Genomic DNA, 15,746 nt, shown 5'->3' on the forward strand with positions numbered 1-15,746 from the left:
TTAATTGCCCCCCCTCCTCCCCCGGGAAACTTACTGCACAGATTAATGACGACCACCGTATGTACTTTACTTTCAGCCTTCATGAAAGCACGGCTGACCAAGACGCCTAGATTACCCACGCTTGTGATGATACCTATCGTCCACACAAAAACTCGTAGAATCACGTTCTTCAGGAGATTTTCAAACGACGAGATTCCATCGGATCGTGGGGTACAGGTTCGAACGTGAGGGGCGTATCGACAATACTCGAACTTTGCGAAAGCCCTGAAAATGCAACCAATTGAAATCAGAATGATTAGGGAATACCATTCATCTATATTTATCCGTATGTTAATTGGGACAACCACAGAAGTATTTTATAAAAGTATTGTAATTTTGACAATAAAACCCTACCTTTCCTGAAAATACAAGGCAAAAAAGGGACGATATATTATCTTTAACTGCTCAATGAATACAACAAATGAGCATGTTGCAGATTCCACTCACAAAAGACTAGCAAGATGCAACGTGCTGTTTCAATGTTTTAGAGGAATTTGTATACCAGTCATTAGCAAGAACTTTAAGATGCATATTCAAACCAATTTCCTCGAGTTGCTCGAGTCGTTACCAATAGCTGTAGAGCTTTAAGATTCGTGTTTTTTAATGTTCCTGAAGTATGGTCTTTAACCTATTCTATCACCGGAAAGAAAATCAAATCAAGCGTCTTGTATATCCCCGTTCTCCCCTATATTGTGTGTTGTCCATATCTCAAAACAGTACTTTGTCTGGTATCTTGATGTAATAGACTGAAAATAATAATTCCCTGGCCAAATAATAATAATCATAATAATATTCCGCATTTATACAGTGCGTATCAAAAAAAAAGTTTACACTTAGAAAAAATGCTGTAAAATCATAAATTTGTCATATTCTGAAGATTTTTCCACATTTTATCATTGGTACAGATCCATTTAAGCAAATGACGATATAATTGTCAAAAAATATTTCCGCTTGAGTGAGCACCACTTACTTTTGAAAAGTTAGTGAAAAATGATTTGCGCAGAACTTTGAAATAGTTATGCGAATAAAAGTAGACCATAATCATGGAGAACACATGGAATTTAGTTGTAAATTGATTTGAAGATATCTTTTACCCTTTTAAACTTGTTTCCTTACCCGAAACACTTCGAAGAGTGCATTGAGCCCCACCCACTCCCCCACACACCGAGGCCATCGTGACGATATTTGCTTTACACTGAGCTGTCATTTACATGAAATGGCTTAGGCTTGATTTTTATTTTGTTAATCATTTTCAAGCTTGGAAAAAGTGTGGAGGAACAAGTATTAAATGAAAAATTGAATGAAAACCCACTTTAAATGATAAAAACTTAGTGAAAAATGCTGGAGATATCTGATATAAACTTTTGTTCAGAATCAGTTATGTCCTCAGATCCAGCTGGCACAAAAAGGGTGAAGGCTGTGCTTACTAAGTGTTGACATTTCAATTTGGGTGGCAAAATTGCTACAAAATGCTTGAATGTATCTGTTTAATTTCAGTTGACTAAAATTGCAAGGGAAATGTATGAGAAACGTTGTGCAGGGTAAGATTGATTTCGCCCTTTCCCCTTGACACAGCGTGAAAACAAGCATTTCTGCGCAAACAGATTTCTGCGAGCTTTACAAAAACGGACAGTGCTCACTCAAGTGTAACATTCTGTCAAAACTTTTACTTTCATCAGATAGATGAGACCCAGACCCAAGAGTGTATGTGAAAAAATTACCCACATGTTGTATATTTTTTAATTCCCAGGGCTTTTTCAAAGTGTAAACTTTTTTTGATACGCACTGTATAGCGCTTAATGGGAACTATGTCTCTAAGCGCTTTACATATATATTATCACGCCGGCCATTACAACGACATATTGGGAAGCAAAGTAGGTTATTTTGGTTTATATCCCTCTTGGGCGATTCCATACTAGAAAAATCAGCCATTTTAATATAAACATTTTTCAACCTGCTGTCCAAAGAACGAAGAACCTCAATTTGTTTTGTGGTAATATTAAAGTACTACTGGGTAGACATGCAAAAAAAAAATGACAACCAACAAAAATATCTTGTCCAGAGGTGAATTAGAGCTTAAAATGTTTCGTGTCGTACGGGACATTTCTGCGTTCCGTACGACACACAACATTTTCACCTATAATTTACCCATAATCATTTTTTTTTAGTTGATTATTAGTTTGTCACATGAATACCCACTATAGGTTTATTACTGAAAAAATATTGCTCAAGCATTCGGCTAGGAAACTAGAAATTGATATCAAAAATTCCCGTACGACACGTATGAAATCGCCCTCTTATGAATATTCATGTGTATTTAAGATAAACTATTGGTCAATTCGTGATCATGTGACAAAGTATAATTTTAATAGGAAAACACCGTGACATCGCTGCAAATAGCTCCGTATAGTTTTCGATATACTTTCATGGGCAGAACTGCGCATGACATGCTCGATATTTTCTCTCAACATTGAACTGCGCATGCTCCTTGACTTCACCCAGATCATGCGAAATCGATCGTAAATAAAGTAACATAGCTTACAAGCTATACCTCAAATAACTTACCGACAATAAAAAAAAACACTCTGGAATTGGGTCAGATTACAATTCAGAAAATATAATTCCAAGGACATTCATACAGGATCGTTAAATTTGGAATAAATATACCTAATAGGGTTAGTAAAGACCCGATACTAATTTTTGGAGCATAACAGTTAGAATCTAGATTTAGCCTGCACGTATTTACATGTATTTTACATTTTGAGTGCAACTGCAGCAACGGCCACTTCAGGGCAGCGGACCTCATTAAGTGCAGTCGGGTAGTAGAAGCCGCGCGCAGCCTACCCCAAAACTGCTTAGCATTAGCTCGATAGGCCTAGAGAAGGACAGGTCCGGCAACATCAGATTTGGTCTAGATTGGTTGAACATCAGCAAGGACTAGGTCCACAAGTTTAAAAGGGATATAAAACAAACATATCAGGCGTTCCTTTTGAACTGGGCGTTGTGGCGTGCGCCTGTAATCAAAGCTGTGGGGAAGTTCCAAATTGATGCAGAGGTTCGAGCCCTGGTCACGTCTTTCGGATGGTGACGTTAAAGGTCGGTCCCAGACGTAAATAATCATATCTGATTGATACACGTCTGACAAAACTCAAATACACACACATTTTTTGAAAGCATGGTGGTAATTATTAATCCTCGGTTGGACTGGCAATGTAACTATTTTCCCTCGGGGCTTCGCCCCTGGGGAAAAAAAAATTGCCAGTCCAACCTCGAATAAAAAAATTCCCCTTATATCTATACTTTCTCAAAGCGTGATATTATACAATTTCAGAAATGACGAAACGATATTGTTATGAATAATGAAAGTCACAGTTTATGAAGAATGTGAAATGAATGATTGATAATGACGCATGATAATAATAAAAGACAAACACTTACAGTTTTTCTAATTTCGTCAGATCTTCAAACATTTCCACATTGATGTCAGTGATCGTGATTCCGCCGAGATCCCTGGGTGTATAATTAATAGATATAACTCAGGCGCGGATCCAAGGGGGGGGGGGGGGGCATAGGGGGCACAAGGGACATGTGCCCCCCTATTGAGAGGAAAATCCAAGGTGTGCCCCCCTTTTTTGAAATTAAAAGACTTTTTTTTCGCTTGTCAAATTTTTTCGGGTAAAAAATATCCTTCATTTGTGGTTGAAAACCATTTTTTTGCTTGTCAATTTTTTTTTGTTCAAAATATCCTTAATTTGTGGTTGAAAACCTATTTTTTGGGGGCTTGTCAAAATTTTCCTCCAAAAATTGGCCCCTCCCCCTTTGGAAAATCCTGGATCCGCCCTGATATAACTTAATCACAAATCATGCGTCAGGCATGCGTAACGGATTATACTCTTTGCATAATGAAATGTGTTAGTAAACACTCATTATTACTGTTAATATAATTCTTACATTTTTATTGGAAATTATATAACCTTTAAAAAAAAAGTTTGGAAATCTGAGTTTGGCCATTAATTTCTCCCAACTCCCAATCTTACACAATGCATGTTTGATTTCCTTCAAAAGATCATTTAATTCTCTTTAAATTAATGATACCATGTTTGTTATGATCATGCCATCACGGAAAGAGCAGGATTCGAAAGTGTTGGGTGAGGTCTGAATTGAAAAGCTGCAAAACGAGCAGATATAGTCATGAAGGGTCAATACAGAACATGATTCGTTCGTATGTGTCAATAGATGAAACTCCATTCAAATCAAGCCCCTGCTTTTTCATTTCTTATGTTTTGTTGTGGTTTATGTAGTGATGGTTGTGTGAGATAACATGGTTTGAGTCGTGGTTTGAAATACCCATGCATGTTTGTTTGTTATGTGTTTGCTTGTGCAGAGGTGTGTTTGATTCCATGTTAATGTTTGATTCCATGTTAATGTTGATGTTAAGGTCAATGAAAACAAAAGAAACCGCTCAGAAACTCACTCATCACCACGGACCCCCGTGACTTTCAATATTGTGTCATTTTTCAACTTTTTGAATTCTGAATCTGCCCCACATTTCAAGGGACTGCACCTCCATGTGAACCATAATCATATCATGTAGGGTATCATTTTAAAGGAAATTAAATGATATATTTAGTGATATCAGTTACACATTGATATTCACTAAAACCGAGGAGGGATTGTCGATCAAACTCAGATTTCCAAACTTTTTTGAGGAGTTTATATGTATAGGGTAGCAAATATCAGATTCCAGAAACTTTCAGGGACCGCGGAGCGCTTTTGAAAGGGTGTGTGGGAGGGGGTATGACCATGCAAATAAGTGGAGGTGCCGTGGGCGAGTGGTCTAAAACGCCTGACTGTAATAGTCCGGGGTTCGATTCGCGGCACCTATGACCGTAAGCAAGGTATTTAATCAGCGATGGTGTTTTTTTAACCTACATTAAAAATATAATTATTATCACAACCAGGTTGCATTTTTAATATTTTTGTGCACGGCTTTGGAAAAAGAAGGGGGGGTGGGGTGGTAGGGGGCTCCAGTCCCCAGTTCAAAGGGCCCTGGTTGTGATCCGCCAAGATATCTACTGTATGTGCGAAAACAGGAAATCCTAATAATCACTCCATACTTTGATGCGTAATGGATTATATACTTTGCATAATAACAAGCATTGACGTAAAGTAGACATATATCATTATCATTGGTAATACTATTTGAACGTTTTTTCACATAAATAAAATAATTCCGAGGGTAGAAAATGATATTTCCCGAAACTGTCCTGTTACCGTGGAATGATTTTGAAAGTGCGCTCGAGTGTGTGTGTGTGCGTTTGTGGGAAGGGTCTAACTATGAAAATAATCACAATCACATTTTTAAAACGTTTTGTTCACGGCTTTGGAAAAAAAGTGTTGGGGGAGAAAGGGGGCTCTCGGTTCCACGGGCCCCGGTTGTAATTCAGCTCCCTAAAGGAAATCCTAGTAAATCCCAAAATACTTTGCGTCAGACATGGGCAGTGACTTATGTACTTTGCATAAAACGTATTGACGCGTAATAAACATTTATTATCGTTGGTGATATTGTATATATATTCACAAAAAATAATGAGTGTAGCGAATATATGCTCCTCTTTTGGTCATCTTTTGTTTCCCAACGAAGAGAGAGAGAGAGATGCTATAATAGCAAATTTGCTATGAGAGTTTAAAGCTATATCAAAATCATTCAATTTGATTAGCTGATGGTAAAAATGTTACGGAAATTGTGCATTTGTAACTAGTCTTTGTGAAACAGTTCCTAGGACCCTTTGCAGAAAGAGTTGCAATTAACATTGTCAACATGATAAAAACCACCTTCAAGAAAGCAATTTCTATTTTAGACAATGATTACAATAACTACAATGCAAAAATATTTGTAATCGTTTGATGTTTTTTGTCACTCACTGTTCTATCATACTAAATTAATAATTATTATGGAATTTGAGAAAAACACGTATTAATGATTCGTATTGATCGATTTGTGTCTGCTGCTGACAAAGTTGGTTTCCATGCACGTCCCTAATGCCTCTGCAATTAGTGACAATAAGATTCCGAACTAAGCACTATTCCATCATGGGATTTGGGAAAATGCTATTACCCAATTATTTAATACAGATTGTCAATTGTCAAATGGATCTCCGCATGCCCACTGCCTTTTAGTTCTATAGACAATCAAATTGTAGCAGATTATGCAGTGTTTTTGCTATTTATCCTTATTTGTTGTCAATTTCAATATTTCCCATATTTTCCGATCTAAGCTTGTTTTGATGTGAGAGGCAAACAACATTAAAGGAGGTATATGGTCCCGCGATTCAAGAGGTTACTTTTGGACATACGATAGCTAACTACATTAGATGGCATCTCTGTGAAAGTTCGGAATAGAATTTTGTCATATAATTTGAAGTATCATCCAGGTAAAGAGATATTTCAACAGTTTACCTCCTTTTTTCTCTCATTTTTTGTTTTCTTATTTTACTTTTATTTTAATCTATTCTATTTGTTTTTATTTTTATTTTACATATTCATTATTTATTCCTTTATTTATTCATTCATTTATTTTTTAAGGGAGGGAGAATAAGTACGATATGACTTACATAATATAGGATTTCCCGACCAAAATCGGGAGTATCGCATTAATGTTAACTTTCTTTTCTTTCGAATTCGACGGATTCCGTGCACTGCTTTATATTCTCTTTTCTTGCTTAAATATTTACTAAGTAATTTCGAATGAATGGTAGTTTCTTTTCATTTCATGAACAATGCCCTTCTTTTCTCCGAAGCGATAGTTCTGTTTAGCACAAATCGATTTCGGTTCTCGCGACGGCATGATTTTAACAGTTAGTTTCGATTATAGCAATGAAATTAGCACAACGTGCATTATAATTTGCCTTTAGGATCTTTTTGCAGTGCTTTTCGGATTCCCTTTCTTTGTTTTTATTCTCTCTTCTTTTTATATTAGATATTCTTCTTTTTTTCATCTCTTCAGCTTTCTATCATTTTTGTTTGTTTTTTCTTTCGTATAAATTCTCGTTGTACAATAGGAGATTAATGCTCGTTTTTTTCAATCATCATGCTCAACATAAGAATTTATCTAATCTTCCATCAGCATACAAAATGAAAAGAGAAAAATGTTCTACCATATATATGTATATATATATATATATTATTGATTCATCTTAGTACTTATATTCATCACAATTTGGTCTCAAGTTAATTATTCTTGTTACATTCCAAATCTGTACAGCGAAGGGGGCAGTTAAGGGTAACAAAGATTTTCCTACTCAATATGCTATCATGGCTATAGACATGTCTGTGCAGAATGTGCATTTATTACTCCCCTTCTTTGCTAAAATTCTGTATAGACCCATATACTTTGTTTTGAAAACGAATGAATGAAATAACAGATTAGATCACAACGTCAAACAGGCATTTTTATGCACATTCTTACATTTTTCACATTTTTAATCTTACATTTCTTACATTTGTAATCACGTGTAACATTTAATCCCCTGCATTCTTAACTTAATTGATCACTTCCCCCCAAAAGAGAACTCATATCGCTAATCATGCTAATTTAAAAGCTAGAAATGACGCTTCGACAATCACTGACTAATTTAAATGCTAACTGGCTTGTTTCTAAGGACCCTTTTACACGTGAATCTTAAATCATAATTCTAATGAAGATTGCTCTTGTTATCGTGACTGACTATTCTTCATTATTCTAATCATGTTCTAGTTTGGTTTCACACGTGCTAAATATTCGTCATTATCTGTATATTTCACTGGAATAATCATTCAAATCAAGATTTGTTAACCGTGTGAAAGGGCGGTAAATTAAATCAAAAGAACACACAAACCTTCGACAAACATCCTAAATCTTATGCAAAAAAAAAAAATATAATGACAATTTGCACGGCAAAACCGATCTACGCTGATTTAAATGCCAAAAATATTGATAATAATAATAAACAGTTCTTGTATAGCTCATATCACGTTATGAATAATGTGTCTATGCGCTTCCAAAGGACTTGGATATTATTAGCCCAGCTGTAGCTTGGCAGCCGTAATTACTAAGATTACAACGCACACGCATTTCAAGAAATAAATTCCTGCCAGGTACCCATTCACCTCACCTGGGTTGCGTGCAGCACAATGTGGATGAATTTTTTGCTGAAGGAAATTACGCCATGGCTGGGATTCGAACCCACGGCCCCCTGTTTCAAAGTCAGAAGACTAATCCACTGGGCCACAACGCTCCACAATTGATTAAAATAATAATTGCGTGAGTTTTGCCGGAAAATCCTATATCTACCATGTTCACTAAAACATTGCCTATGGAAAGTGAAAAATGATAATTTATTCGACTGATTTCACATTGATTTCACAGTCATACAGGAAGTGTCCTTCATCCGTAACAATAGAAGAGACCTACTTACAAATCGATCAGATTCTGTAGCTCATCAAAAACGCCTGTTGGCAATGACATCATCGAGTTGTTTTGAAGCCTCCTGTAAAATCACAATGTTGGACATGTTGGACTTATTATAAAGTATTATTATACATGTATGTCATCATTATGTCACAACTGCATTGTTCAATCGCATATCTTACCTAACATACTAATGGAAATACTTGCTGGGGGAAATGTTCCCTTTTTACTTAATCAGTCAGGCTCTCAAAATAAACACACTTGGGATGCGGGCTTTACCATTTTGCTGTTAACCGTTTTCAGGTGTTCAATCAACAACCTAAATGCCTTTGAATCCATAGACCCATCGTAGTCCACGATAGGCCCCATATAAAACTGACCATTTTTTTATATATACAATATTTTGTTATGATTTCTTGTCAATTCGAGGGTGCTGAATACGAATCTCAATGAGGCCACTCACATTGGCAAAATCCAATATGCCGCAAAAATAGGCAATTTACCCATGAAAATCATAAAAATGCCTGCAGATTGGCTATAAAATGTATGTAATTGTGCTGCAGGAGTGAAATATTCTCTGAAAAACGATTTTTTGAAAAAAATATTTTCTTGATATTGAAAAATGGCCGCCATAGACCGCTGTATTCAACATTATGTACAGTATGAATGGGGAAAAATAATTTTCACAATAGTGTGCACTTAATGCGAATAATTGTGATTTTTTTGTGAACTAAGGGATGAAAACATGATTGCATAACGAAATGTATCATTTGTTATGTCACGTTTCATGATGTTTGTAATAAATGAAGCATTTTAGTATTCAAAGAGCCATCAAACGCCCTGACAGTATTATGTATAATGTTAATGGGGACAAAAGAAAATCACAAGAGCGAATACTAAAATGCACATTATTAAGATAAGCGAGTGGAATACTGGCTAAAACACAAATTTTAACGAAATATGATATTTAAGATGCAATTTATGTGATAAATGCTGTATTTTGAAATTAAAAATGGCCGCCATAGGCCCATTATACACTATGTACAATGCGAGTGGAGAAAATAATTTTCACAAGAATAACAACATAAAATGCATGTAATTGTGATGTACGAGTAAAATATTGTCTGAAAACATGTTTTCTAGCGTCATGCATAAGATAAATCATGTATCGTTAAAATTTAAAATGGCCCCTATAGGCCCTAACAGTATTATCTACAATGTAAATGGGGACATGTAATTTTGTAAGAATTTGGATTTGCTTGACTATGAAATCCATATAATCATTTTGTATGAGTGAAATATTATTTGAAAGCATGATTTTTATGAAATATAGCATTTCTTCTGCCATGTAAATGATAAATAGTGTATTTTGACATTTAAATTAGCCACTACAAGTCCTAACTGAATTATGTTGCATGCGTTTAGGGAAACTTATTTCCAGTGAATATGCATGTAATTGTGTACGAGTAAAAATATTGTCTTAAATATGATTTCTAAATAAATACATCACATGTTGGTCAGGGAGGTAATAAATTCTGTACTTTGAAATTCAAAATGGCTGCCATAGGCCCTAAAAGTATTATGCACATTGTAAATTGGTACACATAATTTTGACAAAATTTGGCTTTGTTCGTCTATACGTATTGCATATAATTGTGATGTAAGAGTGAAATATTGTCTAAGACCATGATTTCCAACGAGATATCATATCTGGTGTAATAAAGGTGATAAATGCTGCATTCTGAAATTGAAAATGGCCGCCATAGGCCCTTACTGTATATGTACAATATGAATGAGGACAGAAAATTTTCACAAAAGGGCATATGGCGGCCATTTAGAATTTTGAAATATAACAATAATTACCTGAATTTTATATAATATATATTTCGTTAGTAATCATGTTTTCAGACAATCTTTTATTCATACACCACCATTTAGTCCAGCAAAGCGAAAATCTGTTAAAATTATTTGTCCTCATTCACATTGTACATAATAATGTTAGGGCCTGTAGCAGCCATTTTGAAAGTCAAAATACAGTATTAAACACAAACTTTAAACCTGAATGATATATTTCTTTACAAATTATGTTTATATACAGTATCCCATTTATTTATCACAAATTTCAGTGTTTACCCTTGCGATTTCTTCGGTCCTGTTTCTCATTGTACATAATACTTTGAGGACCTTTGGCGGCCATTTTGAATATCAAAATACAACATTTATCACATAGTTTACATGACACATTAAATAATATACCTTGTGAACAATGTTTTTAGTCATTATTCCACTCGTTTATCTTAATAATATGCATTTTAGTGCTCACTCTTGTGATTTTTTTGTCCCCTTTGCTATAATAATACCATTTGGGCCAGTGGCGGCTATTTGGATATAAAATACAACAGTTTTTTAAATACATGACACAATAAATGATGTATCTTGTTATTACCATTGATGATTTTCATACCTTGCTTTCCCCATAGATCACAATTACTTGCAGTTTAGGGATCATTTTGGTAAAAAATTAGTTTTCCCTATTCATATTGTACATAATAGTGTATACAGAGGTTTATGGCGGCCATTTTGAATATCAAGAAAATAATTTTTTCAACAAAAAAAAAACATTATTTCAGAGAGTATTTCACTCCTGCAACACAATTATATACATTTTATAACCAGACTGCTGGCAATTTTATGATTTTCATGGGTAATTAACAGATATTGGCGGCCATATTGGATTTTGCGAATTTGCGGAAAATGCTCAAAGTTACACAAGTGACATCATTCAGATTCGTAATCAGCATATGCACCCTCGAATTGAACAAAAAAAAAACATATGAAAATATTGTATACATGAAAAAACAAGGTTATGCCTCTTCTATCTTGGACTAATCAGTACGATACACATATAGCATCTTGATATTTATTTCATAATTACTTTATACTTCGCGCTAAAAATCAATTGTTCAAATTTTGCATTTGACAAAAAATAAATAAGTGCTAATTTTCAATTAATAATTGCCGATGTGGAGGCGGGGGGGGGGGGGGGGTGGGGGTGGGCGACCGCCCAATTTGTTTTTCAAGTAATGGAAAATCATTAAAGAATTCCGTCTCCTTTGCTCCTCTATTATTTTTTCAACACTTTTTAAAATACAGGAATAGTGAGCTCACTTTCAATCTATCATGTTCGTTATCACTCTTTTTATTCCCCATCAATTCTGATTAATCAAGCGATATCACAGGAACCCGCCCTTCTGTTCCTGGGTACCAGTCAAATCATTCATTCCCTTTGGCAGATGCGGATTGAGCGACAGAGGGGGCGCCCCCTTCCCCCTTGGCCGAATGTGTTACACAGTTTGTACCCCCTCGTGTGCCCCTCTTTTGTGGAAAAGAGAAAGTGCTTATTTTAGTCAAGAGCTTATCACATCCTATTACCTCATCCACATACATACCCTCATACACACCCACACACCCTCACACAAAAACACACACATCCCCCCACACACATTTTACTACACAGCTCCCTCCATTTTAACATCAGGGATCCGCCGCTAAACTTCCGTGAAGTCAGTGCACCCTAACAATTCGCACTACATACTGTATTTGATTAGTAAAACGAATTTCTTCTTGCTTCTATTATCTCGAGATTTCAAGCCCCACAGCGTGGATGAAGAACATTGTGGGTATTCCAAGACAACCACTTCCATCTTCTCTAAAATATCAATTTTCTAATAAATTGTCTAAACCTTGCAACAACCAGTCTGATCATGGCATGTGTGGGTACCCGCTTTGTTCGACCATTGTATTTGTGAAGATCGTGATCAAACTAGCCTTACCAGAAGGTGAACCCACAACAAATGAAATTGAAGGCCAATTCGATTTCAATTGAAGCCTCAAGCAACAGATAGATTTGATGGATTTTTTGTGCCCCGAAAGATTGGAGACTCCACTAAGCGTTTCAAAACAAGCAAAACAGAATAGTTACGATTATCATTGTCCTTGCCCATTAATTGATTTAACGGGATGCTCCGGGCCGAAGATATTTATATCTCAATAAATAAAGTAAGATTCACACAGCCAAATGCTGAAAATTTGATCAAAATCGGATAACAAATAACGAAGTTGTTTAATTTTAAAGATTTGCATTATTCCGGTGAAACAGTTTTAGGCACATCTTCATGAATATTCATTGGGTGGGCTGATGATATCATATCCCCACTTGTTCTTTTGTATTTTATCATTTAAAATTAGTTTTATTCAAATATCTTCGACCAAGAACTAAAACCCTTGGACTGACAACCAAATAAGGGCATCAGTTATTTCTTGCTGCAACTTACTCCACATTGCTGTTATTTAATCACATTCATGAAAAAATGAATAAAAATTTTGGTACAGCGCGGATATGACATCATCAGCCCACATAATGAATATTCATTAAGACATGCCTAGAACTGTTTCACCGGAATAATATAAATCTTTAAAATTTAGTAACTTTCTTAATTGTTATCCGATTTTGATGAAATTTTTAGCATTTTGCTTTGTTAATTTTACTCTTTTTTATACAAATATCTTCAGAGTATCCCGTTAAGTCTATTCATTGCTCTAATCATTATATATATATATATATATATATATATATATGTGTGTGTGTGTGTGTGTGAGGGTGTGGGTGTGTGTGTATGTACATACATACATATCATTGCTAGCACAACATTGTTCATTGATATAATCACCCTTTTGAACATAGCTATGCGAAGTCAATTACCATTATTATTATATTTATTATTGAAATTCACAATTAGTTTTGACATATCTAATTCATTATTCGATTTACTGGGTCCGTTTAAAATTTATCGATGATCAGTAATTGTGGGCGGAGGAGGAGAACGGTATTGTCATGTCCTTCCATCTTTTGCTGGAGCTAATTTTATTGTTAATATCTCATATGTGTTTGCTCGGAAAATGAACTTTACTGTCAAGCATTCGATGCCATTGACATCCTCGACACGCAATAATATGGTGAATATCATTTTTCATAAAGACCCCTTCATTAAATAAAAAAAAACCATCAATCTGATACGCAAGAATATCACCCTCCCTCCCTTGCGGTCTATTATCATCCGTGGTTTTCCAGGCGATTTATGTCTGATGAAATATTCATTTACTTTTATCATTCAGCCAGTTTAATCACAGCTCTGTAAGAGATATAAGATTTCATACCGAGTGCACTTGTTGTGGAAATTAAAAGGCAAGAGGTAGGCCTATAATCGCGTAGCGATGACGGTCAAAATAGGATAATTCAAAAATAGGGAGTCGACGAGTCGCAACACCTATACTGTAATCAGGTTACTAAGTACCTTTTCGGATGACAGGGGGAAAAATAACGGAAAAGTACGAGTTTTCTTGGGGTCCTCAAAACGCGACACTTGACAATCTTTACAATCGATGGTATTTAGTTCACCTGTACACTTGATTGAACATAGTGTTAAATGTAACCAAACGTTGAAATGGTACCCATGATCAATCAACAAGCTTTTTGTTGCCGAGCCCGTATTTGTTTCCATAATGAAATCATAGTTAATTCGTACGGTAAAACCTTGGCGTCTGTAGTGAATTCATGTGGAACGTATTTAGTCGTAGTGTAAAGCTTCGATGCTCGTAGTGAAGTCGCAACAGCCGTAGTCATTCGTACTGTGATGCTTTGGATTCCACAGTGACATATACCGTAGTTGGTCGTATCATAAAGCTTGCCGGTGTCTACAGTGAAACCATTCGGACCGTACTCATTCGCATTATCAATGTTGTAAAGCTGCGGTGCTCGTAGTGAAATCATGCGGAATGCAGTCATTCGTATTGTAAAGCTGCGGTGGTCGTAGTGAAATCATACCGAATGTATTCATTCGCATTGTAAAGCTGCAGTGCTCGTAGTGAAATCATACCGCATGTATTCATTCGCAGTGTAAAGTTTTTGTGTCCTTAGTGAAATCATACGGAATAACGTCATCCAAATTGAAAAATGTGTTTTCTGTATTGTAATCATACGGACCTTAGTAATTCGTACTGAACAGTTCATGTCCGTATTGAAACAATAAGGACAGTTGTCATTCCTAATGGTTTTCGTAACGATATAAAACTTTGCCCTCATTTAGAAATCGAGATCAGTCTGCTCTGGGGGACGTCCCTTCTTTAATCAAGTCGATTTAATGTGTCACCTAACAAGTGACGAGCATTAACTTGCGGAAAGGAAGCTTCATTTATAGCAGCGTTATGTGTGAAACAAAATAATAGGGGGCTGATGTTTTAGGTACGATTACACAATTCCTGCCCCCCCCCCCAAATGCGTGATACACAATCAAATTGTATTTCTTTTTTTGTCTTAGCTAATTTTAATCAACCGTCTCCTCCTCCCCTTTCCTTTTTGTCAAAAGGTTATTCTTAAAAAGCCAGATTAATCATTACATTCAGAATACAGTGTAATGATTCCGGCTAGCCCACTTTCGTTAACTCGATATGTATTCTCAAAGAAAAAAAATCGAGTGAATAGTACACTCCTCGGAGGTAGAGAGAAAAAGAAGAGCAATTTTCACTTGTTGAGTGAGCTTATCCCGGATAATCATTACAAATGTACTCCAAATTGAGTGATTCTTGACATGACTACGAACGTGAAAGTTCACTCATTTTGTAGAAAGAAGTCAATTCAATTTATGGTGTTTTCTTGAGCGTGACTTTACCCAAGTTTTTCTTCCCTGAGCAGTCAAGACGTTTTAAATATTTCGAAGTAACTCAATATGGGAGGAAATTGAGCGGGCTTCTCATGGGGGCGCTTTTGCATTTTCTAAAGTGAATTTGAAGGATTTCGTACAGACTATTGATGAATTTTTTGGATATTTTCTGTAAAAAGGTGCAATTTTCAAAATTTCTGGGAGGGGGATATACCTGCCCCCTCCCTGCGTTCGGCCATGTTCTTGAGGGTTGAGGAGGAGACGCTCCCTCAAACTCCTCACAAACGTACCAGTATTTAATCAAAGCGTAAAAACTTGCTGTGTGAGCTCGTTATCCCGACAAGGGATTAACCAAGTTAACTCGATTTTGAACCCGTATCTTTCACTTTGATAAGTGTGACCATGGACCTAGGTCCATGGCGTGACAGGTTATAACTAGCGGAGTGATTATCGTTGATCCACAATTTACGAAGGGATGAAATCTAATTTAGCCTTGTGTAAAATGGAAATATTAACTGCAACCGGTTCACCCAAACACG

At 35.8% G+C, this 15,746-nt stretch overlaps 1 protein-coding gene across 2 annotated transcripts in view; it reads right to left on the reverse strand.

Annotated features, from left to right (window-relative positions):
• Positions 1–15,746, reverse strand: part of LOC121410439 (relaxin receptor 2-like) — a 53,115-nt gene that overhangs the window by 13,156 nt on the left and 24,213 nt on the right. For both annotated transcript variants that reach the window (XM_041602534.1, XM_041602542.1), the window contains exons 12-14: positions 8,496–8,567; positions 3,478–3,549; positions 35–264 (exon numbers count right to left, since the gene is read on the reverse strand). In XM_041602534.1, the coding sequence (XP_041458468.1) occupies positions 35–264; positions 3,478–3,549; positions 8,496–8,567 (374 nt within the window). The remainder of the gene's footprint in view (positions 1–34; positions 265–3,477; positions 3,550–8,495; positions 8,568–15,746) is intronic.

Source organism: Lytechinus variegatus, chromosome 1 (genome assembly GCF_018143015.1).
Source record: "Lytechinus variegatus isolate NC3 chromosome 1, Lvar_3.0, whole genome shotgun sequence".
Classification (NCBI taxonomy): Eukaryota; Metazoa; Echinodermata; class Echinoidea; order Temnopleuroida; family Toxopneustidae; genus Lytechinus; species Lytechinus variegatus.